Genomic DNA, 26243 nt, shown 5'->3' with positions numbered 1-26243 from the left:
CGACCGAGGCGATGCACTGAGCGAGCGAGCGAGGCGATGCACTGAGCGAGCGAGCGAGGCGATGCACTGAGCGAGCGAGGCGATGCACTGAGCGAGCGAGGCGATGCACTGAGCGAGCGAGGCGATGCACTGAGCGAGCGAGGCGATGCAACGAGCGAGCGAATGAGGTGATGTCCTGAGTGTGAGGAAGAGAGAGACACAGATTGTACCAGTACTCCTTCTGTTATGCCTGTTTTTGAGGCGGTGGTTAACACCACATCAACTTTACTTTCAACAATAAAACTCTTCATACTGCGTCTCATTTGCCTGGTTGCCTTGCAACAACTTAGTCTAACTTAGCCCTAGCCTAGCCAACTTTAGATTAGCCTAGCATCTCACCAGGAACTTGCGTTTCTGTTTCCAGTGGGAGCCCTGCGCGTTGGTGTGGCGGTGGGCCTCTGTCACATGGCGAATCAGCTCCCACTCCGAGTTGTCGGGCTCCGGACGGGTCTGCAGTGTCTTCACAATCTCGTCTTTCTTCCTCTTCTCCCGGTTCTCCTCAATCAGACGCCGCTTGGCAACCCGCTTAGAGTCGTCCAGCACCACTAAGGACAGAGTTGTTTTGTGAACCTACTGTATTTCAGTACTAAATGTAGAGGTAATGGGAGTGTAAAGCAGTGAGAAGGTAGGTGTGATATATATGATTGACACTCATGGTTACACACTCATGGAGTGTGTGTGTGACACTCACAGTCCATAGCCATGCCAACTGCGATGCACTTCCTGAAGCGACACAGTTGGCACTGGTTCCTTGTGATCTTGTCGATGATGCAGCAGCCATCGTACTTACAGGAGTAAGCCGGGTGAAGGTTCTTCTGGATGGTGCGCCTGAAGAAACCCTGTGGACATTGGTAGCGTCAACTTAGCTATGTCAAAATACATTATCAACTTAATGACGTATCAACCACGTTGCTAGTTGTTTAGCTTAGAGACTAAGTTTACAAAAAAATACAATTGGTTCTGCAATGAAGAAAATCCGATGTGTGGAGACCAAAGTTTTTTTTTCAATTTCAATTTATTTTAGAATAGGGAACTTTTTTCTTTAAGAAAAGTGCAAGGGTGACAATATATGCTAGTTGGACACAATTGTATACATTTTTTAAATGTCACTAGTATAATTTGTCAATAATTTTGCAATAATTCTCGATAGTTAAATCAGAAATAACACTAACTCATTTGATGCATATACGAAGGAAAATCAGGTTATTCCCTAGAAGTTACATTGGAATGCCTAGGTCATATAACATTTGACCAAACCAGTCCTTGAAGTCCCACAGGCCAGTCATGGGCCATGGTCTCTCACCTTGCAGCCCTCGCATGTGATGCAGCGGTAATGGTAGCCGGTGGCCTTGTCTCCACATACCACACACGGCTCATCCTTCTCCAAGTAGCTGGGGATGTATCCTTGGACAGAGAGGCTCAGTGCTGAGTGAGAGATGGACAGGAGGAAAAGGAGAGGAGGAAGGAAGAGGAGGAAAGAGGAAGAGTAGAGGAGGTAGAGAGAGTACAGGAGGAGGAGGAGGGGAAGCAAAGGAGGAGGAAAGACAGTGGAGGAGAAATGAAGAGGAGGGAGGAAGAGAGGAGTACACGAGGGGGAAGAGAAGGAGGAAGAAGAGGAGGAGGGAGTAGAGAAGGAGAGAGAGCGGAAGAAGGAGAAGTGTTAACACAGGAGCAACAAAAGCACATGTAATATGTGTGTGTGTTTGATTAGGTCTGTCTGTTTCCTGTGTGGGCACACACGTGCACACACACAGTTGAAGTCAGAAGTTTACATACACCTTAGACAAATATATTTAAACTCAGTTTCATAATTCCTGACATTTAATCCTAGTAAAAAGTCCCTGTCTTAGGTCAGTTAGGACTACCACTTTATTTTAAGAATGTGAAATGTTAGAATAATAGTAGAGAGAATAATTTATTTCAGCTTTTATTTCTTTCATCACATTCCCAGTGGGGCAGAAGTTTACACACGCTCAGTATTTGGTAGCATTGCCTTTACATCGTTTAACTTGGGTCAATTGTTTTGGGAAGCCTTCCACAAGCTTCCCACAATAAGTTGGGTGAATTTTGGCCAATTCCTCCTGACAGAGCTGGTGTAACTGTGTCAGGTTCGTGTGCCTCCTTGATTGCACACACTTTTTCAGTTTTGCCTACAAATTTTCTATAGGATTGAGGTCAGGGTTTTGTGATATCTACTCCAATACCTTGACTTTGTTGTCCTTAGGCCATTTTGCCACAACTTTGGAAGTATGCTTGGGGTCATAGTCCATTTGTAAGATCCCTTTACGACCAAGCTTGAACTTCCTGACTGATGTATTGAGATGTTGCTTCAATATATCCACATAATTATCCTGCTGCCATCTATTTTGTGAAGTGCACCAGTGCCTCCTGCAGCAAATCACCCGCACAATATGATGCTGCCACCCCAGTGCTTCACGGTTGGGACATTGTTTTTCGGCTTGCAACATAACAATGGTCATTATGGCCAAACCGTTATATTTTTGTTTCATCAGACCGGAGTACATTTCTCAAAAAAGTACGATCTTCGTCCTCATGTGCAGTTGTAAACCATAGTCTAGCTTTTTTTATGGCGGTTTTGGAGCAGTGTTAGTTTATGTTTCTTCCTTGCTGAGAGGCCTTTCAGGTTGTCGATATACGACTCTTTTTACTGTGGATATAGGTACTTTTGTACCCGTTTCCTCCAGCATCTTCACAAGGTCCTTTTGCTGTTGTTCTGGGATTGATTTGCACTTAATCTCTAGGAGACAGAACGCGTCTCCTTCCTGAGCATTATAAAGGCTGCGTGGTCCCATGGTGTTTATACTTGCGTACTATTGTTTGTACAGATGAACGTGGTAGCTTCAGGTTTTTGGAAATTGTTCCCAAGGTTGAACCAGACTTGTGAAGGTCTACAATTATTTATTTTTCTGAGGTCTTGGCTTATTTCTTTTGACTGTCCCATGATGATGTCAAGCAAAGAGGCACTGAGATTGAAGGTCGCCCTTGAAATACATCCACAGGTACACCTCCAATTGACTCAAATGATGTATATTAGCCTATCAGAAGCTTCTAAAGCCAAGACATCCATTTTTTGTGAATTTTCCAGGCTGTTTAAAAAGGCACAGTCAACTTAGTGTATGTAAACTTCTGACACACTGGAATTGTGATAACAGTGAATTATAAGTGAAATAATCTGTCTGTAAACAATTGTTGGAAAAATTCCTTGTGTCATGCCCAAAGTAGATGTCCTAACCGACTTGCCAATAGTTTGTTAACAAGAAATGTGTTGAGTGACTGAAAAACTCATTTTAAATCACTCCAACCTAAGTGTATGTACATTTCTGACTTCAACTGTACAGTATACACACGCACATACACACACCACTCTGACCTAATATCACTCCAGGGGAAATCCTAAAGTCACTCACCTCAAGTCTTCAGAGCAGAGAACCACATTTACCGCATGGCGGTGCCAAGACTACACAGCTGAAACATATTTATTCCTGACAATTCTAACTTGGAGTCCCCTCTTTGCAAACGACCTACTTAAATGAAAATGGTTCTCCAATTCATCTCCTGAAACGCGTGCCCGCGTCTTTGTCGAAAACACTGAAAGCAATTTGGCAGATACTCCACATATTGTAATACACCATATGGTTTAAGTAGAGAAAATAAATACTAACCATCTGACCACCTAGGAATGCTGTCCCGCCCTCATAAAAAAAGAAAATGCTTTATAGAAGGGTATCCAAACTATGTGGCTGAGTGGCTAGAGTGTAAGTGCTTAGAAAAGCTACATGATACAACCATTTGTTAATGAGCGTCGCCTTGTCCTTAACTGAGGAATGGTGGCCATTGGCTTGTACACAAACTTACCAGACATGCTCTTCACCGAACATGTGCTGTTCTTTCTCTTCCTTTTTGGGCCATCAGGCCACCTGGAGAGAGGGAGGGAGAGAGAAAGACAGAAACAGACAGACAGAAGGGTAGGGAGAGAGAGGAGGATAGATAAAGCGAGACAGAGAAAGAGGATAGATAGAGAAATGGAGAATGTAACTTCATTCGAACACACAACCAGCACCTTTAAATAACATTCCACCAACCAATCTGCCCTGTAACTAAAAATCCCGCCACCAAAACAAGCCCACTACAAAGCAGGGCAGCCACACAAATCTCTTCACAAGCCGATTACCATTTCATTGACAGAACAAACTACCTCCCATCCACCGAACAACATATTATTCCGAAAATTGCCTAATGTTATTCAGTTACTAGGCTCACAGTAACCTGGTTCTTATATGTAATCCACATGACATGACCATTTTAGTGATCTCACAAAACATACACCAGGCATACAACATCTGGACTACTGCCTGAGAAGACATGAGGGAGAGGTACTGAGGGAGAGGTACTGAGGGAGAGGTACTGAGGGAGAGGTACTGAGGGAGAGGTACTGAGGGAGAGTGTTAGAGAGAAACCATAGAAACAGAGGGGAGAGCTAGAAAGAGAAAGGTGTGCAACTGGATCACAAAAAAACTCACCAAAGGTCACTTCCACTTAGAAAACTGAGGTTTGTCCTAGCACACGCTACACACATTACCATCAGTTGATACCCAATGTTACAACACATCTATTTGGGTATTTCGGTTTTATTTTAACATCAAAGTCATTGACGTGTGCTGCTGCTCCCCTTAGGAGGAGCGGTTGTCTTTAGCCTGGTCAAGCAGGCGGACCACTGTACTCATGCTTCCTTTCACAAGAGAAGCTAATCGCGGAATCAGGCTGCTTTCATAAGGACATGTTTTCTTGGAATCAGAGAGCTCTTTCACTGTGCTGGACGAAGTCCCCGTGTCTTTCTCTACGCATATCCTCTCTGACATTGTCAATGTGATACGGTCACTCCCTAACACCACCATTCGTTTTTACCTCTCATTCACCCAGCCTCAAGTGTTCTGTGGAGGGTACAGCGCCAGGGCATTCATTTAACCACACTCCACACACGTACGTACAGATGCCACAAGAGACTAATTCCCTTGACACCATCATTCGTCCATACATGATAGTTTTACAGATCAACTTCTGTCAAGCATCCTCTTAAATTGTGCTTCATCTAAATGACTGGTCTATCGTTATATAACATCAAGTTACAGTTGAAGTGAGTCATTATGATTGGCTTAGCACATTGCCTTCAATGTGAGTTCAGTGATAAGAGATTCTCCGTCCTCTCTCCTCTATACCCCTCGACTTGTCCCCTCTCTACCCCTTTTCTCCATTCAATCTCTCTCCCTCTCCCGGTTCCCGCTCCCCTTCTCCATCAGAGATATGTTAATCCCAAAATGGTCTCTCCTCCTTTTCAAATGTGATGATGCAAGCTAGATTGTTTTCCATTTCTTTCACAGTGAAGGTGCGCTTAAAGCAAGAACGTTCAACTACATTTCAAATACACTGTGGTCAACTTGGCTTTTGCTGTCATAAGCTCACACACACAGAGACACACACAGAGACACACACAGAGACACACACAGAGACACACACAGAGACACACACAGAGACACACCTGTTGATGCAATAGGGCTGCAGAATATGCATGGCTGTCGTCTGTATATCCCCCTGAGAGAACTGTATAGTATATTTTTCCAGAGCGATCCTCTCGGTACAGTATCTGGGATGCTGTGATGTTCGCTGGGTGCTTCAGCCCTCAGTACTCTCTCTCTCTCTCTCTCTCACTCCCTCCTTTTCTGGCAGGGAGTACGTTACTTTGCTTTCACTTCCCAACCCCTCTCCCTCTTTCCATCTCTCGCTCGATGCTTCCCCCTCCCTCTCTCGCTCATGCTTTCATCTGTTGACGCCCCCCCCCCCCTGATGACAACCAATTAGTGATAACTATCACCTGATGTGACAGAGCTTTAGAAGACCTCTCCCTGTTCCATCCCTTCTCAAAATCCCTCAGTCCTCCTCAGAATGACTTGATCTTCAATCCCAAGTCACAGAGGCTTTGCTTATATAATCATGAAGATTGTAGAATACAATGGGACCCACAGCTAACATGCTGTGACTTTATTATGGAACACCTGGTAAGTATTCCAGGGAGCTTCATCTAAATGACTGGTTGTCTTTTAATGGTGTTACAAAGGAAAATAAAGATAGGTAAATGTGTTTGATTGATCAATAATATCAATGGGTTTAATCAATGGCTCTTCGTTTTCAGAAACACAAGCAGATTTTTATATACACACACTGAACAAAAATATGACAATTTAAGATTTTACAGAGTTACAGATCATATAAGGAAATCAGTCAATTGAACTGAATTAATGAGGGCCTAATCTATATATTTCACAGGACTAGGAATAAAGATATGCATCCATTAGTCACAGATACCTTTCAAAAAAAAAAGGAAGGGACGTAGATCCGAAAACCAGTGACCACTATTTGCCTCCTGCAGCGCAACACGTCTCCTTTGCATAGAGTTAGTTAGCGACATGGGGACGTGCATTATGCTGTAACATGAGGTGATGAGGCGGATGAATGGCATGACAATGGGCCTCAGGATCTTGTTAGGTTCTCTCTGTGCATTCAAATTGCCATAGATAAAATGCAATTGTGCTTGTTGTCCATAGCTTATGCCTGCCTGCCCATACCATAACCCAATCGCCAGCATGGGGCACTCTTAACTACATTGACATCAGCAAAGCACGCGCCCACACGTAGAAAAATGTACATTCAATTCTCTGGCAACATCATAGTCAGCAAGCTAAATGCACACTCCATAAAAACTTTTGACAATTGTGGCATTGTGCTGTCTGACAAAACTGCACATTTAAGAGTGGCCTTTTTTTGTCCCCAGCACAAGGTGCACCTGTGTAATGAAATGATCATGCTGTTTAATCAGCTTCTTGATATGCCACACCTGTCAGGTGGATTTCCAAATGATGTCCAATCAATTGAATTTACATCAGGTGGTCTCCAATCAAGTTGTAGAAACATCAAGGATGATCAATGGAAACCGGATGCACCAGAGCTAAATTTCGAGTCTCATTGCAAGGGGTCTGAATACTTATGTAAATAAGGCATCTGTTTTTTATTTTTAATACATTTGCAAAAAGGTCTAAAAACCTGTTTCCACTTCGTCATTTTGGGGTATTGTGTGTAGATTGATGAGCAAAAAGTTTTTTTTAATACATTACAGCCTTATTCTAAAATGTAACAAAATGTGGAAAAGGTTAAGGGGTCTGAATAATTTCCGAATGGACAGTATATACAAAAGTATGTGGACAGCCCTTCAAATTAGTGGATTTGTCTATGACAGCCACACCCGTTGCTGACAGGTGTATAAAATCGAGCACACAGCCATGCAATCTCCATAGACAAATATTGGTAGGAGAATGGCCTTAGTGAAGAGCTCAGTGACTATCAACGTGGCACCGTCATTGGATGCCACCTTTCCAACAAGTCAGTTCATCAAATTCCTGCACTGCTAGTGCTGTTATTGTAAAGTGGAAACGTCTAGGAGCAACAACGGCTCAGATGCGAAGTGGTAGGCCACACAAGCTCACAGAACGGGAACGCCGAGTGCTGAAGCGCATAAAAAAAGTGCTGTCCTCGGTTGCAACAATCACTACCGGATTCCAAACTGCCTCTGGAAGCAACTTCAGAAAAATAACTGTTTTTCAGGAGCTTCTTGAAATGGGTTTCCATGGCCAAGCAGGCGCCCACAAGCCTAAGATCACCATGCGCAATGACAAGTGTCGCTGGAGTGGTGTAAAGCTCGCCGCCATTGGACTCTGGAGCAGCATAAATGCATTCTCGGAAGTGATGAATCACGCTTCACCATCTGGATGAATCTAGGTTTGGCAGATGCCAGGAGAACGCTACCCGCCTGAATGCACAGTGCTGACTTTAAAATTTGGTGGAGGAGGAAGAATGATCTGGGGCTATTTTTCATGGTTTGAGCTAGGTCCCTTCATTCCAGTGAAGGGCAATCTTAACGCTACAGCATACAATGACATTCTAGATGATTCTGTACTTCCAATTTTGTGGCAACAGTTTGTAGAAGGCCCTTTCTTTTTTCAGCATGACAATGCCCCCGAGCACAAAGCGAGTTCCATACAGAAATGGGTTGTCGAGATCAGTGTGGAAGAACTTGACTGGCCTGAAATCAACACCATCGAATATCTTTGGGATGAATTGTAACGCTGAATGCGAGCCAGGCATCAATGCCCGACATCACTAACGCTCTTGTTGCTTAATGGAAGCAACTCCCTGCAGCAATGTTCCAACATCTAGTGGAAAGTCTCCCAGAAGAGTGGAGGCTTTTTTATAGCAGCAAAGGTGGGGGGGACCAACTCCATATTAACACCCATGATTTTGGAATGAGATGTTTGACGAGCAGGTGTCCACATACTTTTGGTCATGTAGTGTAGATATAAACCACATCAGGGAACAGGACATTATTTTTAAGGCCTTACAGTTGCTTAGATACCTTTATATGTGGTGGGTCTAGGTCAAGGCTAAAGATGTTTGAAACGTCTTGACAACAGACTGACTGGCCAAACATTTGTTTCTTCACTGTACCTTTCATTACATTGAGATCAGGTTAACGGTCAGCTGGCTGGTTCCTTTTCACAGATCCTCTTTACCTTATGCATCTAGTCCTGTCCCTGAGCTACCTATTCACTCATAAGTCCGGTGTGTGTGTCTGCCTATTAACTAGGCTGGGTTCTTGGACTGCAAAGCTTTCAGTAATCAAGGCTGTGATGACACACACTGGCATCACTGATATGACTAGTAGCTGATGTCACTATCTGGCTGTGATGTGCTCTGCGATAAAGTAAACTCTGTTAAACATTTAGTAAACTAACATGCGTAAACATTACAATATTCTCTCGGTCACTGACCAGCCCATCAGGTCAAACATTTGTCAATAAACGCGCACGCACGTGTACACGTGCACCCACACGGACACACGGTGCTAGGACGTCACCCTTGCAGGGAAAAGCTTGTGAATAGTAAACAGGCTTGTTGTTGCAATTCAGAACATAGTGTTTGAGGGCAGAGTCTGATGGGAAGACAACCTGGTCTCAGAGCATTGTGGGCATCAAGTTAAAACACTGACCCCATTTTACAGGACACGTGAGGTCATAGTCTAGGAAGGCAAGTAGAGTATTGAGAAATGGAATTATTTTACTTATCTAGATAATCGATATGAATATTCGAGAATGCATTATCTAAAGCAGGGCTCTCCAACCCTGTTCCTGGAGAGCTCCCGTCTTGCAGGTATTTGCCCCAACCCTAATCTAGCGCACATGACTAATAATTAGCTGGTTGATAAACTGAAAATCAGGTTAGTTACAACTGCGATTAGAGCGAAAACAGACAGGGAGGTAGCTCTCCAAGAACATGGTTGGACAGCCCTGATCTAAAGTGATACTGAAAGAGTATATTGATCAATGCATGAAGTTACTGTAGATACCGACCCTAAAATCAATGCCCACTTGTACCTGAAGTTAACGAATAACAAAGGTTTGAATTTGAAACAGCTTGAGGACTCTTTGGTTCCGTTGTTGATCTTCAGAGTGGATAAGCAAGGCCCCTGAATAGATTTCAATTCATCACCGCTTCATTCTTTTTCACACTCCTTATTAAATTAAAGCTGGTAAGTGAATTTATGTGGTGGGCGCCAAACCTCCCTGAGAAGAGAACTCTAGACTGCTGCTCTCTAGAGTTAATCCTAATGTGCACACACGCATGGGCACACACAGTAGCGGCGTCACTGTGATTGCCCCAGGGCTTGTGCGTGTGTGTGTGTGTGTGTGTGTGAGACCAAAGAGCTGAGTGACTCAGATCACGGGGGGGGGGGGGGGATGCATGAGGCAGCTCACACAAGGACACGTGCACAGACATCCTCCACACACACACACACACAATTGCACACAAACAAAACAGCAACTCACACACACACAAACATACACAGAGACATAAATAGCGACACACCAGAGACAATCCCCTGCTGGCGTCACATATTGACGTGTCCTGAGTTGTCCTGAGTTTGCTTTCCTGCCATTCCATCTGCCCCCACACTCCTAATCCTGCACTCTTGTTCTGTTAATCCCTGCACAATGGACACACTCACATGCACACATAAACACCATACACCTTCACCACATCCTCTGTAGTATAGGCCTATAACCAATACATCCCTTCACTAACATATAAAATACAGTACATTCGACACACACAGATTTAACATCTAACGTGTGCATTTCTCTACCGCCGTCTGTGCTCATTTAAAAACGGGACTCCAATTCGCTGGATAAATTCAGCATCTTCACATTTAATGAGAAGGAAGGCGCCGCGCATGTGAGCGCACGTGTTGGGCAGGAGGCAGCGCTTCCCTACAACTCCCTCTACATTCCTCCCCTCATTTTTACATTGCGATTGCGGTAGATCCATGGTGTGGGTGCGTCCATGCCAGTGTTTGTGTGTAGAACATCTCTTTACAACGACAATGGTGAGACACTTGCGTCGTCTCTCGATTTATATATGAAATTGCATTATATAAACGTCTAACTCGTCCTCTGAACATATGACACACTGGTATGCAACCCCCAGAGGCAGTGTTCAAAAATTATTTGACATGAACTAAGTGGTGTATTGTGTATCTGAAATGTTACGGACGTTGTTAGTTACAAACCCACGCACAGAAATCCCACTCGTACACACCAGGGAATAGGGAGGAACATGGACTGACCGTTTCTCATCTCCCTCTGATGAGTTGGGGTCCTCGACGTTGGAAATGGGCTCCATTCACCTTAATTCCATCCAGCAGCCAATGAGCGGAGACTGAGGGCGGGCCCCAACCTCACTAGCCTGCTCAGCATTCGCAGTTGGCCCCGTCAAACGACGGCCATCGATGGACGGCAGCGGTGAAGCGTTCCCCGGAGATGGTTGTGTGGAACATCGGCGGGGCAGGCCCACCCCTGGTTCTAGAGGCTAGCACGTGATGTGCTGAGAAGAGGAGACCCAGCTGAAACCTGTGAGGGGACAAACAGAGAAATTAGAGACATAAAATATACAACATATAGTAGGGAACAAATGCATTATGAGACCACTGGTAACCTTTTATGAATTTATAATAGCTGTTATATCTAAAAGGTTTATTAATAGCTGTTGATCAATTCTACTGAAACAATTCAACTGAAAGTTTGGCTTTTAAATGTTTTGGAGAGCAATAAATAATTCATGACAGTTGTCATACACTGAACAAAAATATAAAACGCAACATGGAAAGTGTTGTTCCAGGAGCTGAAATAAAATATCAAAATATTTCTCACATTTTGTGCACAGATTTGTCTACATCCCTGTTAGTGAACATTTCTCATTTGCCAAGATAATCCATCCATTTGACAGGTGGCACATCAAGAAGCTGATTAAACAGCATGATCATTATTACACAGGTGCACCTTGTGCTGGGGACAAAAAAGGCCACTAAATGTACAGTTTTGTCAGACAACACAATGCCACAGAGGTCTCAAGTTGAGGGAACGTGCAATTGGAATGCTGATTGTAGGACTGTCCCCCAGATAATTTTATGTGGTTTTTCTACCATAAGCCGCCTCCAACATCGTTTTAGAGAATTTGGCAGTGCGTCCAACCGGCCTCGTAACCACATACCATGTGTAACCAGGCCAGCCCAGGACCTCCACATCCGGCTTCTTCACCGGTGTGATCGTCTGAGAACAGCCACCCGGACAACTGATGAACTGATGGGGAGCATTTCTGTCTCTAAAGCCTTTTGTGTGGAAAAACTCATTCTGACTGGCTGGGCACGGCTCCCCAGTGGGTGGGCCTATGCCCTCTCAGGCCCACCCATGGCTATGCCCCTTCCCAGTCTTGTGACATCCATAGATTAGGGCTTTTTGTGAATTTATTTCAATTGACTGATTTCCTTATATGAACTGTAACTCAGTAAAATCTTTTTTAATTTTTAATTGATTTATTTAACCTTTATTTAACCAGGTAGGCTAGTTGAGAACAAGTTCTCATTTGCAACTGCGACCTGGCCAAGATAAAGCGTAGCAATTCGACACATACAACAGAGTTTCACATGGAATAAACAAAACATAGTCAATGATACAGTAGAACAAAAGAAAACAAAATGTCTATATACCGTGAGTGCAAATGAGGTAAGTTAAGGAAATTAAATGGGCCATGGTGGCGAAGTAATTACAATATAGCAATTAAACACTGGAATGGTAGATCGGCAGAAGATGAATGTGCAGGTAGAGATACTGGGGTGCAAAGGAGCGAAATAAATAAATACCAGTATGGGGATGAGGTAGGTAGATAGATCGCCTATGTACAGGTGCAGTGATCTGTAAACTGCTCTGACAGCTGGTGCTTAAAGCTAGTGAGGGAGATGTGAGTCTCCAGCTTCAGAGATATTTGCAATTCGTTCCAGTCATGGGCAGCAGAGAACTGGAAGGAAAGACGACCAAATGAGGAATTGGCTTTGGGGGTGACCAGTGAGATATACCTGCTGGAGCGCGTGCTACGAGTGGGTGCTGCTATGGTGACCAGTGAGCTGAGATAAGGCGGGGCTTTACCTAGCAGAGACTTGTAGATAACCTGTAGCCAGTGGGTCAGGTATGAAGCGAGGGCCAACCAACGAGAGCGTACAGGTTGCAATGGTGGGTAGTGTATGGGGCTTTGGTGACAAAACAGATGGCTCTGTGATAGACTGCATCCAGTTTGTTGAGTAGAGTGGTGGAGGCTATTTTATAGATGACACCACCGAAGTCGAGGATCGGTAGGATGGTCAGTTTTACGAGGGTATGTTTGAGTGAAGGATGCTTTGCTGCGATTTAATTTTGGTAAAATCTTTGAAATTGTTGCATTTCTATTTTTGTTCAGTATAGCTACATCTCAGTTACAGGAGGTATGACTAAAAGCTGGTGACAGTGCAGGTCATGTGTGTATGAGAATGTTCTAGAAACCATTTGCCTAGGAAACTTTTCCTTTGAGCTTTTCTAGAAACAGCATCCTGAGTGAGCGGCTAGACCATGGCTAACATATTTACAATGCTTAGCCTCAAAAAGCCACAATTCTGAGTTTTTGTTGCAGCCCAACTGCAGTCCCTCAACTTGGTTAACTTTCATAGATGGAGCTATGGATCCAAGGACTGATAGCTCATGAAATCAATATGATAATACAAATGTTTTAAAAGCTATACATAGTTTCTACACAAAAACAAAATCAAATGGGGTGGCAGGGTAGCCTAGTGGTTAGAGCGTTGGACTAGCAAGCGAAAGGTTGCAAGTTCGAATCCCCAAGGTGCAAATCTGTTGTTCTGCCCCTGAACAGGCAGTTAACCCACTGTTCCTAGGCCGTCATTGAAAATAAGAATTTGTTCTTAACTGACTGGCCTAGTAAAATAAAGGTAAAAAAAACAAAAATGACAAAACAAACTTATATTTTGGTTTATGATAGTGTAAGACAGTTGAACTAAACTCATGTGACTTTAATAAGTTATATTCAAGAATCAATGGGTTTGTATCTTCCACTGAAATGACCAATGAGCAGCAGTAAATATCCGAGATTGCCCCTTTAACCTATGTTAATTGTGTGTCCTGCCTGTGTTGTGTGTGTAAACTGGTTTGCCTGCATACAGTGTCACGGTCAGACTTGTGTCATCGAGGATCAAGGTATTGTGCAACATCACACCTCGACTCAATATCCAATGGCTCCATTGCTGATCAATGCATTAGTCAAACACTGAACAAGCTAATGTTTAGTGACCTAAACCTAATTTAATCAATGCTTTGAAATAGATGAAACATCTGGAATGGAAAAAGGGGGGTGTGGCAAGACAGGTTCATTGAGAACACAGGACTAATTATATGTATGCATGCATGGACATACAGTCGTGGCCAAAAGTTCTGAGAATGACACAAATATTAATTTTCAAAGTCTGCTGCCTCAGTTTGTATGATGGCAATTTGCATATACTCCAGAATGTTATGAAGATGAATTGCAAAGTCCCTCTTTGCCATGCAAATGAACTGAATCTCCAAAACATTTCTACTGCATTTCAGCCCTGCCACAAAAGGCCCAGCTGACATCATGTCAGTGATTCTCTCGTCAACACAGGTGTGAGTGTTGACGAGGGCAAGGCTGGAGATCACTCTGTCATGCTGATTGAGCTCGAATAACAGACTGGAAGTTTCAAAAGGAGGGTGGTGCTTGGAATCATTGTTCTTCCTCTGTCAACCATTGTTACCTGCAAGGAAACGTGCCGTCATCATTGCTTTGCACAAATTGGGCTTCACAGGCAAGGATATTGCTGCCAGTAAGATTGCACCTAAATCAACCATTTATCGGATCATCAAGAACTTCAAGGAGAGCGGTTCAATTGTTGTGAAGAAAGCTTCAGGGCACCCAAGAAAGTCCAGCAAGCGCCAGGACGGTCGCCTAAAGTTGATTCAGCTGTGGTATCGGGGCACCACCAGTACAGAGCTTGCTTAGGAATGGCAGCCGGCAGGTGTGAGTGCATCTGCACGCACAGTGAAGCGAAGACTTTTGGAGGATGGCCTGGTGTCAAGAAGGGCAGCAAAGAAGCCACTTCCCTCCAGGAAAAAGATCAGGGGCAGACTGATATTCTGCAAAAGGTACAGGGATTGGACTGCTGAGGACTGGGGTAAAGTCATATTTTCTGATGAATCCCCTTTCAGATTGTTTGGGGCATCCGGAAAAAAAGCTTGTCCGGAGAAGACAAGGTGAGCGCTACCATCAGTCCTGTGTCATGCCAACAGTAAAGCATCCTGAGACCATTCATGTGTGGGGTTGCTTCTCAGCCAAGGGAGTGGGTTCACTCACAATTTTGCCTAAGAACACATCCTCCGAGAGCAACTTCTCCCAACCATCCAGGAATAGTTTAGTGACGAACAATGCCTTATCCAGCATGATGGAGCATCTTGCCAAAAGGCAAGATATTTTGGGTGCATGGCCAGGAAACTCCCCAGACCTTAATCCCATTGAGAACTTGTGGTCAATCCTTAAGAGGCGGGTGGACAAACAAAACCCCACAAATTCTGACAAATTCAAAGCATTAATTATGCAAGAATGGGCTGCCATCAGTCAGGATGTTGCCCAGAAGGTAATTGACAGCATGCCAGGGCGGATTGCAGAGGTTTTGAAAAAAAAAGGGTCAAAACTGCAAATATTGACTCAAATATTGCATCAACTTCATGTAATTGTCAATAAAAGCTTTTGACACTTATGAAATGCTTGTAATTATACTTCAGTATTCCATAGTAACATCTGACAAAAATATCTGAAGACACTGAAGCAGCAAACTCTGGAAATTAATTTGTGTGTCATTCTCATAACTTTTGGCCACGACTGATTGATATAGATATAGTAGATCTCTACTGTATCAATGTTGCAATGAGATTACTGGTCAGGACAGCTCTACTAAACAGACAGAAAACCGACCGTTTCCTCAGTAATCACTTCACTTCTGTTGCTTTGACAGTAGATGGCGCGTGTGTGATTTCAGGTCAGGCCTTGCTCACTCTCTATAGAACATCACTGCCGGGAGAGAGACATGGAAGATTTGAATTGACTGTTAATTTGAGAAATTTACCAGACCCATATTCGTTGGGTGCGTAACCCGTTAGGGCCGTCTACTCACGATGCTCGGAATGTCACCAATCACATTTAGATTATGGTAATTCATCGTAACAGAAGTCAGGCTATCAGCGTGTCTCCCACATTACAATGTGGGCTGGAGGCAGAAGGCTATGCATTTTGAAAACAAAGACATAATTGTTTGAAACCTGAATGTTTTACAACATGAAGAGTAATGAAAATACACAAGTGCCAATTTAATTCCACTAAATTATGCAAATTAACCTATAGACCGATAAGTATGACCATCAAATGTATTTCCATCAGCAAATGCAAAGTTTCTCTCCCATTTAATGTGGATGGCAACAATTTTATTTATTAGCTTTTCATAATTTTTTTTCTGGCCAAAAGCTGCCATTTACCAACTAACGGAAACACTGACACACACACACACAAGCGATGCGCGGGTTTGTCCGCGTGGCGGGCGGGTTTAAGTCATGAAATATTGTGTGGATGAAGGACGGGTGGTTGGCGAGCTGGATGAATAAAAATAAAAATGCATTGAAAAACCCAGAAATGTATTAGTCTTGTGCAATTCATATCTGTAGGCTACATTGAGGTTTTTCTTTCATTCTTCTTTTATCTGGCGTTAGGCCCTAAAGCTTAGGCTACGCACTAACTGTAGCAGTGTAATTGCCAGATGCTTTTGGGAACTCAGGCAGTTCAAAAAGAAGTAAAAGACAATACAAGAAAGTTGTGTCTAGTAAAAGTTTAATGCCGAGTGCAGGAGTCTCTCCATTTACAAACATCAGTATCAAACCCATCTGTCAGTCTGGACTTCATCACATCATCTTACAAAGTCTCCATGTACTGGCTTCATAGATGCATCTGTGAACACATACACTGTCACTGTCCTATTACCAATGGCAGTTATGATAGGTGACATCTGACAAACAAACAGTTTCAACAGTTCGGACTAAACCTACCTAATTCTGGTCTCCCCATCGACGACCGTTGGTGATACTGGTCGGTCCCACACAAACACAGAGCACTGATTTCCTTAATAAATGGTGGTTATAATCACGATTTGGAGGCACAGTTGAAAAGGTAACGCACTGGATTAATTAGAAAATGATAGCAGTCATTTTTTCAATGCGTGATAAATAAGAGATGTGGCTTATGAGTGTGAGAAGAGGGTCAAATAGCATGTCTCACACCCAATGCATGAGAGTTGGCAGCACCGCCTCAGTCATCAGAGCAGTAACTCAGTCCAAGCTAAATCTAGGTAATCACTTCATACCACAGCCACAAAGTCATACAGGGCACCCATTTCTACAATTAGCTTTTAAACCTTAACCACACTACTAACCTTTAACCTGATGCCTAACCTTAAATTAAGACCAAAAAGCTCCTTTTTGTTTTCATGAATGTTTACAATATAGCCACTATGTGGGTGTGGTAACTAGTGGACACCATAATTGTTGTTCTTGGTTCACTGTATTAGTCAGACTCAAACCTGAGTTAACTGCCACCATTATTTTGTTTTGCCCTAGGCAATACAAATTGTATAAGCTACAAATTAACTTGCAAATCCAACTTGTAGGGTAATGTTAGCTATCTAGCCAAAATGACCTAGCCTGTAGCTAGCTAGCAGTATCTAGACAATACACAATAAACTTGTATGAGCTACGACTTAAGTTGCAATGCGGTAGCTAAAACGTTAGCTAGCCTGCCTCGCTAGCTAGCCTGTAAATGGAACAATATTTTTGTTGCACATCTTTAAGTTGCCTCATTAAATTATTTCTATATGTTTTATATGTATTCATACACTTTAGTTGGTTTGAGTTTTTAAGTCACAGAAATTGCGATATTGACCTTGTCCCATGTACATTGGGTAATACTGATGGTCCTAAATAGCCCCATAGGTATATCGAATATCTATCCAAATTGACCATGGGAATTCAGATCTGGTTGCAAGGAGCTGCGCTCCGAATTGATGATTACTTGGATGCTGCCAGCTGTGGGCATGATTAAAATAATAAACTTAACAATTTATCTTCCAACACTAGTCTTTCTGGCTATTGTTTCTCAATTATTTTATATTCTTTTCACTAATCCCTAGCCTTTTACATGTCTCTTCTGTTCACATCTCTTGCTCCTCTCAATTACTATGCTGTGATTTATTGCTAAGAGAATTACAAATCCTTCGGTGTACCTGCCTCGGGGCAGGGAAATTTAGTCTACTGAGTATTACCGAGGCAGAAATGTCATACATTTTCTGTCTGCTGATCTTTCTGACTTGATTAATAACTTGTTTTTCCACTTTTCTCTCCTGCTTAATTGCATTCTCTGTGTGTCTTACTCTACTGATCTCACACACACACACACACACACACACACACACACACACACAGGGGTAAAAAAGTATTTAGTCAGCCACCAATTGTGCAAGTTCTCCCACTTAAAAAGATGAGAGGCCTGTAATTTTCATCATAGGTACACTTCAACTATGACAGACAAAATGAGAAAAAAAATCAAAAAATCACATTGTAGGATTTTTAATGAATGAATTTGCAAATTATGGTGGAAAATAAGTATTTGGTCACCTACAAACAAGCAAGATTTCTGTCTCTCACAGACCTGTAACAACTTCTTTAAGAGGCTCCTCTGTCCTCCACTCGTTACCTGTATTAATGGCACCTGGTTGAACTTGTTAGCAGTATAAAAGAGTCCTGTCCACAACCTCAAACAGTCACACTCCAAACTCCACTATGGCCAAGACCAAAGAACTGCCAAAGGACACCAGAAACAAAATTGTAGACCTGCACCAGGCTGGGAAGACTGAATCTGCAATAGGTAAGCAGCTTGGTTTGAAGAAATCAACTGTGGGAGCAATTATTAGGAAATGGAAGACATACAAGACTATTGATAATCTCCCTCGATCTGGGGCTCCACACAAGATCTCACCCCGTGGGGTCAAAATGATCACAAGAACGGTGAGCAAAAATCCCAGAACCACATGGGGGGACCTAGTGAATGACCGACAAAGATCTGGGACCAAAGTAACAAAGCCTACCACCAGTAACACACTACGCCACCAGGGACTCAAATCCTGCAGAGCCAGACGTGTCCCCCTGCTTCAGCCAGTACATGTCCAGGCCCGTCTGAAGTTTGCTAGAGAGCATTTGGATGATCCATAAGAAGATTGGGAGAATGTCATATGGTCAGATGAAACCAAAATATAACTTTTTGGTAAAAACTCAACTCATTGTGTTTGGAGGACAAAGAATGCTGAGTTGCATCCAAAGACCACCATACCTACTGTGAAGCATGGGGGTGGAAACATCATGCTTTGGGGCTGTTTTTCTGCAAATGGACCAGGACAACTGATCCGTGTAAAGGAAAGAATGAATGGGGCCATGTATCGTGAGATTTTGAGTGAAAACCTTCTTCCATCAGCAAGGGCATTGAAGATGAAACTTGGCTGGGTCTTTCAGCATGACAATGATCCCAAACACACTGCCCGGGCAACAAAGGAGTGGCTTCGTAAGAAGCATTTCAAGGTCCTGGAGTGGCATAGCCAGTCTCCAGATCTCAACCCCATAGAAAATCTTTGGAGGGAGTTGAAAGTCTGTGTTGCCCAGCAACAGCCTCAAAACATCACTGCTCTAGAGGAGATCTGCATGGAGGAATGGGCCAAAATACCAGCAACAATGTGTGAAAACCTTGTGAAGACTTACAGAAAACATTTGACCTCTGTCATTGCCAACAAAGGGTATATAACAAAGTATTGAGATAAACTTTTGTTATTGACCAAATACTTGTTTTCCACCATAATTCGCAAATAAATTCATTAATAATCCTACAAGGTGATTTTCTGGGGGGTTTTCTCCTAATTCTGTCTGTCATAGTTGAAGTGTACCTATGATGAAAATTACAGGCCTCTTCTTTTTAAGTGGGAGAACTTGCACAATTGGTGGCTGACTAAATACTTTTTTGCCCCACTGTGTGCGTGTGTGTGTGTATGTATATATAGCATTTGTCTCTCTTGATTGTGTAGCTCTATATTTCTCTCGCTCTAATATTGTACTCTGTTTTACCGTGTAGCGCTCTCGCTCTTTGGTTATTGCTTAATGGAATGGTCTTTGAACAGGGCACCTAAGCCTCCCTCTAATGCACGTGGGTCATTCTCACAAAACTGACATTTGACCCAAACATTCTCAAGTGTAATTTTTCAAGAAATTTCCCCTTGGATCGCTGAGATTAGGATCTGTACTTATCCATTTCAGAATTATTACTATTTGATTAGATATTATACATTGTACCACAAATAAGTAAAACTGTCCAGCAGGCATCAGCTATGTAGCCAAGTGATCATAGTGTCCAGGGGGCAGCAGTAGATGGAACAGGGAACCCGCCACTACGTTAACAGGCGACAAGGCGTAAACAAGAAGTAAAACCAAGATGGCGTAGCAGCGAAGACGTGTTTTGTTCATGTCTCGTGTACTTTTCGTATATATATTTCAATCTCTTTTTGATTTTTAATTTGATTATACCTTCCGTTAACCTGCCTCACCCAATGTGATATGGTATCGCTATTATTTTTAATTTTAGAACACATTCAAGAACCTCCAGAAGCTAACCAGCTAATTAGCTATTCAGTCATTGTTAGCCACTGCTAGCGGCTTTAACCTTCTGCACAGATACCAGCCCTGTTCTTAGCCTGGATATTACTCGCCAGTCTACTAGTATCGGACTGTCTCTCCACAACAACGCCGGATTCCTGCCGTAATCCCTGGACCACTACTTCTGATCTTCACAGCTAGCTTGCAGCTAGCTCACCGTGACACCCAGTACCGAAGCTATCCCTGAGGCCCACCTCGCAGGCCTACTCAGCTGTTCACCCGAACCTCACTCATACACGGCTAGAGCCCGATACATCACCGGATCCTTGCTGTAAACTCTGGACCTTGGCACCGGATCACCGCTGCTACCGATTGGCTATTGTGGCTAACGCCACTGCCACGAAGCTAGCACCAGTTAGCCGCGAGCCAGGCGCATCTAATGCCAGCAAACTAAATTCTACAATACCTCTTTCGCCATCTGGCTTGGATTCCCTGTCGACATGGCGCCCCGCCACCACGACTGGTCTGCCGACGAATACTCCATCCGCTGTGCCTTCAACTGGCCTCCGTCGGAGGGCCACTAACTTTAAACGCCTTGTCGCCTGCTAACGTAGTGGCGGGTTCCCTGTTCCATCTACTGCTGCCCCCTGGACACTATGATCACTTGGCTACATAGCTGATGCCTGCTGGACTGTCCATTAAATCACAGTACTCCATTCTGTTAATTTTTTTTTTATCTGTCGGCCCCAGCCGCGAACTCAGGCTCTGTGTGTAGTTAATCCGACCCTCTGCCTAGTCATCGCCATTTTACCTGCTGTTGTCGTCTCACCTGTTGTTTTAGCTAGCTCTCCCAATCAACACCTGTGATTACTTTATGTCTCGCTGCATGTCTCTCTCAAATGTCAATATGCCTTGTATACTGTTGTTCAGGTTAGTTATCATTGTTTTAGTTTACAATGGAGCCCCTAGTTCCACTCTTCATACCTCTGATACCTCCTTTGTCCCTTCTCCCACATATGCGGTGACCTCACCCATTACAACCAGCATGTCCAGAGATACAACCTCTCTTATCATCCCCCAGTGCCTGGGCTTACCTCTGCTGTACCTGCACCCCACCATACCCCTGTCTGCGCATTATGCCCTGAATATATTCTACCATGCCCAGAAATCTGCTCCTTTTATTCTTTGTCCCCAACGCTCTAGGCAACCAGTTTTGATAGCCTTTAGCCGCACCCTCATACTACTCCTCCTCTGTTCCGCGGGTGATGTGGAGGTAAACCCAGGCCCTGCATGTCCGCAGGCACCCTCATTTGTTGACTTCTGTGATCGAAAAAGCCTTAGTTTCATGCATGTCAACATCAGAAGCCTCCTGCCTAAGTTTGTTTTACTCACTGCTTTAGCACACTCTGCCAACCCTGATGTCCTTGCCGTGTCTGAATCCTGGCTTAGGAAGGCCACCAAGAATTCTGAGATTTCCATACCCAACTATAACATTTTCCGTTAAGATTGACAGTTCTAAGGGGGAGGAGTTGCAGTCTACTGCAGAGATAGCCTGCAAAGTAATGTCATACTTTCCAGGTCCATAACCAAACAGTTTGAACTACTAATTTTAAAAATGACTCTCTCCAGAAATAAGTCTCTCACTGTTGCCGCCTGCTACCGACCCCCCTCGGCTCCCAGCTGTGCCCTGGACACCATTTGTGAATTGATCGCCCCCCATCTAGCTTCAGAGTTTGTTCTGTTAGGTGACCTAAACTGGGATATGCTTAACACCCCGGCAGTCCTACAATCTAAACTAGATGCCCTCAATCTCACACAAATCATCAAGGAACCCACCAGGTACAACCCTAACTCTGTAAACAAGGGCACCCTCATAGACATTATCCTGACCAACTGGCCCTCCAAATACACCTCTGCTGTCTTCAACCAGGATCTCAGCAATCCCTGCCTCATTCCCTGTATCCGCTACGGGTCCGCAGTCAAACGACCACAGTCAAACGCTCCCTAAAACACTTCTGCGAGCGGCCTTTCTAATCGACCTGGCCCGGGTACCCTGGAAGGATATTGACCTCATGCTGTCAGTTGAGGATGCCTGGTCATTATTTAAAAGTAACTTCCTCACCATCTTAGATAAGCATGCTCCGTTCAAAAAAATGCAGAACTAAGAACAGATATAGCCCTTGGTTCACGCCAGAACTGACTGCCCTCGACCAGCACAAAAACATCCTTGGCGGACTGCAATAGCATCGAATAGTCCCCGCGATATGCAACTGTTCAGGGAAGTCAGGAACCAATACACGCAGTCAGTCAGGAAAGAAAAGGCCAGCTTTTTCAAGCAGAAATTTGCATCCTGTAGCTCTAACTCCAAAAAGTTCTGGGACACTAAAGTCCATAGAGAACAAGAGCACCTCCTCCGAGCTGCCCACTGCACTGAGGCTAGGTAACACGGTCACTACCAATAAATCCATGATAATCGAAAACGTCAACAAGCATTTCTCAACGGCTGGCTCTGCCTTCCTCCTGGCTACTCCAACCTCGGTCAACCCAAATCAGCTGGGCTTGACAATCTGGACCCTCTATTTCTGAAACTATCCGCCGCCATTGTCGCAACCCCTATTACCAGCCTCTTCAACCTCTTTCATATTGTCTGAGATCCCCAAGGATTGGAAAGCTGCCGCAGTCCTCCCCCTCTTCAAAGGGGGAGACACCCTGGACCCAAACTGTTACAGACTTATATCCATCCTGCCCTGCCTATCTAAGGTCTTCGAAAGCCAAGTCAACAAACAGATCACTGACCATCTTAAATCCCACCGTACCTTCTCCACTGTGCAATCTGGATTCCGAGCCGGTCACGGGTGCACATCAAGAACGCTCAAGGTACAAAAAGATATCATAACCGCCATCGATAAAAGACAGTACTGTGCAGCAGTCTTCATCAACCTGGCCAAGGCTTTCGATTCTGTCAATCACCATATTCTTATCGGCAGACTCAGTAGCCTCGGTTTTTCTAATGACTGCCTTGCCTGGTTCACCAACTACTATACAGACAGAGTTCAGTGTGTCAAATCGGAGGGCATGTTGTCCGGTCCTCTGGCAGTCTCTATGGGGTGCCACAGGGTTCAATTCCCAGGCCAACTCTTTTCTCTGTATATATCAATGATGTTGCTCTTGCTGCGGGCGATTCCCTGATCCAACTCTACACAGACGACACCATTCTGTATACTTCCGGCCCGTCCTTGGACACTGTGCTATCTAACCTCCAAACGAGCTTCAATGCCATACAACACTCCTTCAGTGGCCTCCAACTGCTCTTAAACGCTAGTAAAACCAAATGCATGCTTTTCAACCGTTCGCTGCCTGCACCCGCACACCCGACTAGCATCACCACCCTGGATGGTTCCGACCCAGAATATGTGGACATCTATAAGTACCTAGGTGTCTGGCTAGACTGTAAAGTCTCCTTCCAGACTCATATCAAACATCTCCAATCTAAAATGAAATCTAGAGTCGGCTTTCTATTCCGCAACAAAGCCTCCTTCACTCACGCCGCCAAACTTACCTTAGTAAAACTGACTATCCTACCGATCCTCGACTTCGGTGAGGTCATCTATAAAATAGCTTCCAATACTCTACTCAGCAAACTGGATGCGGTTTATCACAGTGCCATACGTTTTGTTACTAAAGCACCTTATACCACCCACCGCTGCGACCTGTATGCTCTAGTTGGCTGGCCCTCGCTACATATTCGTCGCCAGACCCACTGGCTCCAGGTCATTTACAAGTCCATGCTAGGTAAAGCTCCGCCTTATCTCAGTTCACTGGTCACGATGGCAACACCCATCCGTAGCACACGCTCCAACAGGTGCATCTCACTGATCCTCCCTTAAGCCAACACCTCATTTGGCCGCCTTTCCTTCCAGTTCTCTGCTGCCTGTGACTGGAATGAATTGCAAAAATCGCTGAAGTTGGGGACTTTGATCTCCATCACCATCTTTAAACATATGCTATCTGAGCAGCTAACCGATCGCTGCAGCTGTATATAGTCCATCGGTAAATAGCCCACCCAATTCAACTACCTCATCCCCATACTGTTTTTATTTATTTACTTTTCTGCACACCAGTATCTCTACCTGCTCATAACCATCTGATAATTTATCACTTCAGTGTAAATTTGCTAAATTGTAATTATTCGCCTACCTAAAATAAATTAAATGCATTACATTTTGTAATGATATAGATAATAATGATAAAAAATATATATAGACAATCTAAAATATATGCGTTTTCCGAGTGTTGTGACTGAAGTCTATTAGTAAGACAAAGGTCGACTATGGAAGAACTAACGTTAGTTGACACTCTGTAAAAGGGTACCGGGTATAGACACCCACCCTGAAAAGGAGCAAATTCAGCATTTTATCCGGACTGCCGAAACCTGAGTCCAGAGTTTAAAACACTCTTTATTGATGTTTGCACACAATGTATATAGACTCTTTTTTTCTCTTTTTTTCTAGTGTGTTATTGACTTGTTTATTGTTTACTCCATGTGTAACTCTGTGTTGTTGTCTGTTCACACTGCTATGCTTTATCTTGGCCAGGTCGCAGTTGTTAATGAGAACTTGTTCTCACCTAGCCTACCTGGTTAAATAAAAGGTGAAAAAATACCAAACGCAGCTTACATTCATTCACAGCTAGCCATTAGACATTCTTGGAATGTTCAAGTCAACAGAACCTTGACCTTTAGGGTATAAATTGCTTAAAAAAGGAAACCCTGATACATTAACCTTTGTGGTTCTGAAAGGTCATTAATTTACATTTGAAATTATATATATATACACATACATATATACATATACACATATATACACACATATATATATACACACACATATATATATACATACATATACACATATATATATACACACATATATATATACACACATATATATATACATACATATACACATACACATTTATTGGATATACAAACATATAAACATAACTAAAAATATTTTATCCCCCTTATAATACTACACATATACACATATATACATATACATATATTTATTCCTACAAAACATATATACATGGAGATATATAACACAGTATAGTATACATATATATACATATATATACACACACATGGATATGTATATATTTGAACATTCATTGTATTTTGCTTTATATCACACACACTCATATATAGGTTTTCTTCCAGAATGGTCCTGTATATCCACACATATTTTATATACAAGAAATACAAACATATATATGTTTGACACTTGGTACACATATATAATATTACACACAGTGCATGTTTATAAATACAAATCAAACACACATATATATGTATATATATGCACACACAAAGCACAGACTACACATATATTTATAAATATTACCATATTGTATTTATCACACACATATATATATATATATGAACACACACATATTTATATATACACACACAATATTTCAGTTTTTGATTTGTTAAAAAAGTATATCCACATATATATACACACACAAAAAAATATATATATACACACACACATATAAGGCACTGTATATATAACACACACACACATATAACTAGTGTTTAAAAATTGACCATATTATATATTGATATATTAGCATACATATGGGGCATATATATATACACATACACATACACATATAGATATACAGGGCATCACATATTCATATATTAACCCCACATAAGCCTATTTCCAATATGGCCACCAAACATATTGGGCTCCCGATAGAGGTCAAGGCACTTCATATATATATACACATACATAATATCCTGGGCTGTATCACAACCGTATAGTCCCACACACACACATATAGGGTATGGAGGCACATACAAATAACCTATATACACACACAAAACAATATATAAACTGCATTTCTCACAGAAACTAGAATATATATAATTCTCAGATTATATACATA

The 26243-nt window shown here is 42.9% G+C and overlaps 1 protein-coding gene across 2 annotated transcripts in view; it reads right to left on the bottom strand.

Annotated features, from left to right (window-relative positions):
* Window positions 1-26243, bottom strand: part of LOC135555913 (thyroid hormone receptor alpha) — a 92443-nt gene that overhangs the window by 13949 nt on the left and 52251 nt on the right. For both annotated transcript variants that reach the window (XM_064988721.1, XM_064988720.1), the window contains 5 exons: window positions 10790-11072; window positions 3916-3977; window positions 1343-1464; window positions 731-878; window positions 379-584 (listed from right to left, as the gene is read on the bottom strand). In XM_064988721.1, coding sequence (XP_064844793.1) covers window positions 379-584; window positions 731-878; window positions 1343-1464; window positions 3916-3977; window positions 10790-10845 — 594 coding nt within the window. In that variant the 5' untranslated portion in view covers window positions 10846-11072. The remainder of the gene's footprint in view (window positions 1-378; window positions 585-730; window positions 879-1342; window positions 1465-3915; window positions 3978-10789; window positions 11073-26243) is intronic.

The sequence above is a fragment of the Oncorhynchus masou genome, chromosome 15 (assembly GCF_036934945.1).
Source record: "Oncorhynchus masou masou isolate Uvic2021 chromosome 15, UVic_Omas_1.1, whole genome shotgun sequence".
NCBI lineage: Eukaryota > Metazoa > Chordata > Actinopteri > Salmoniformes > Salmonidae > Oncorhynchus > Oncorhynchus masou.
This window is presented reverse-complemented; position numbering and strand designations above follow the sequence as displayed.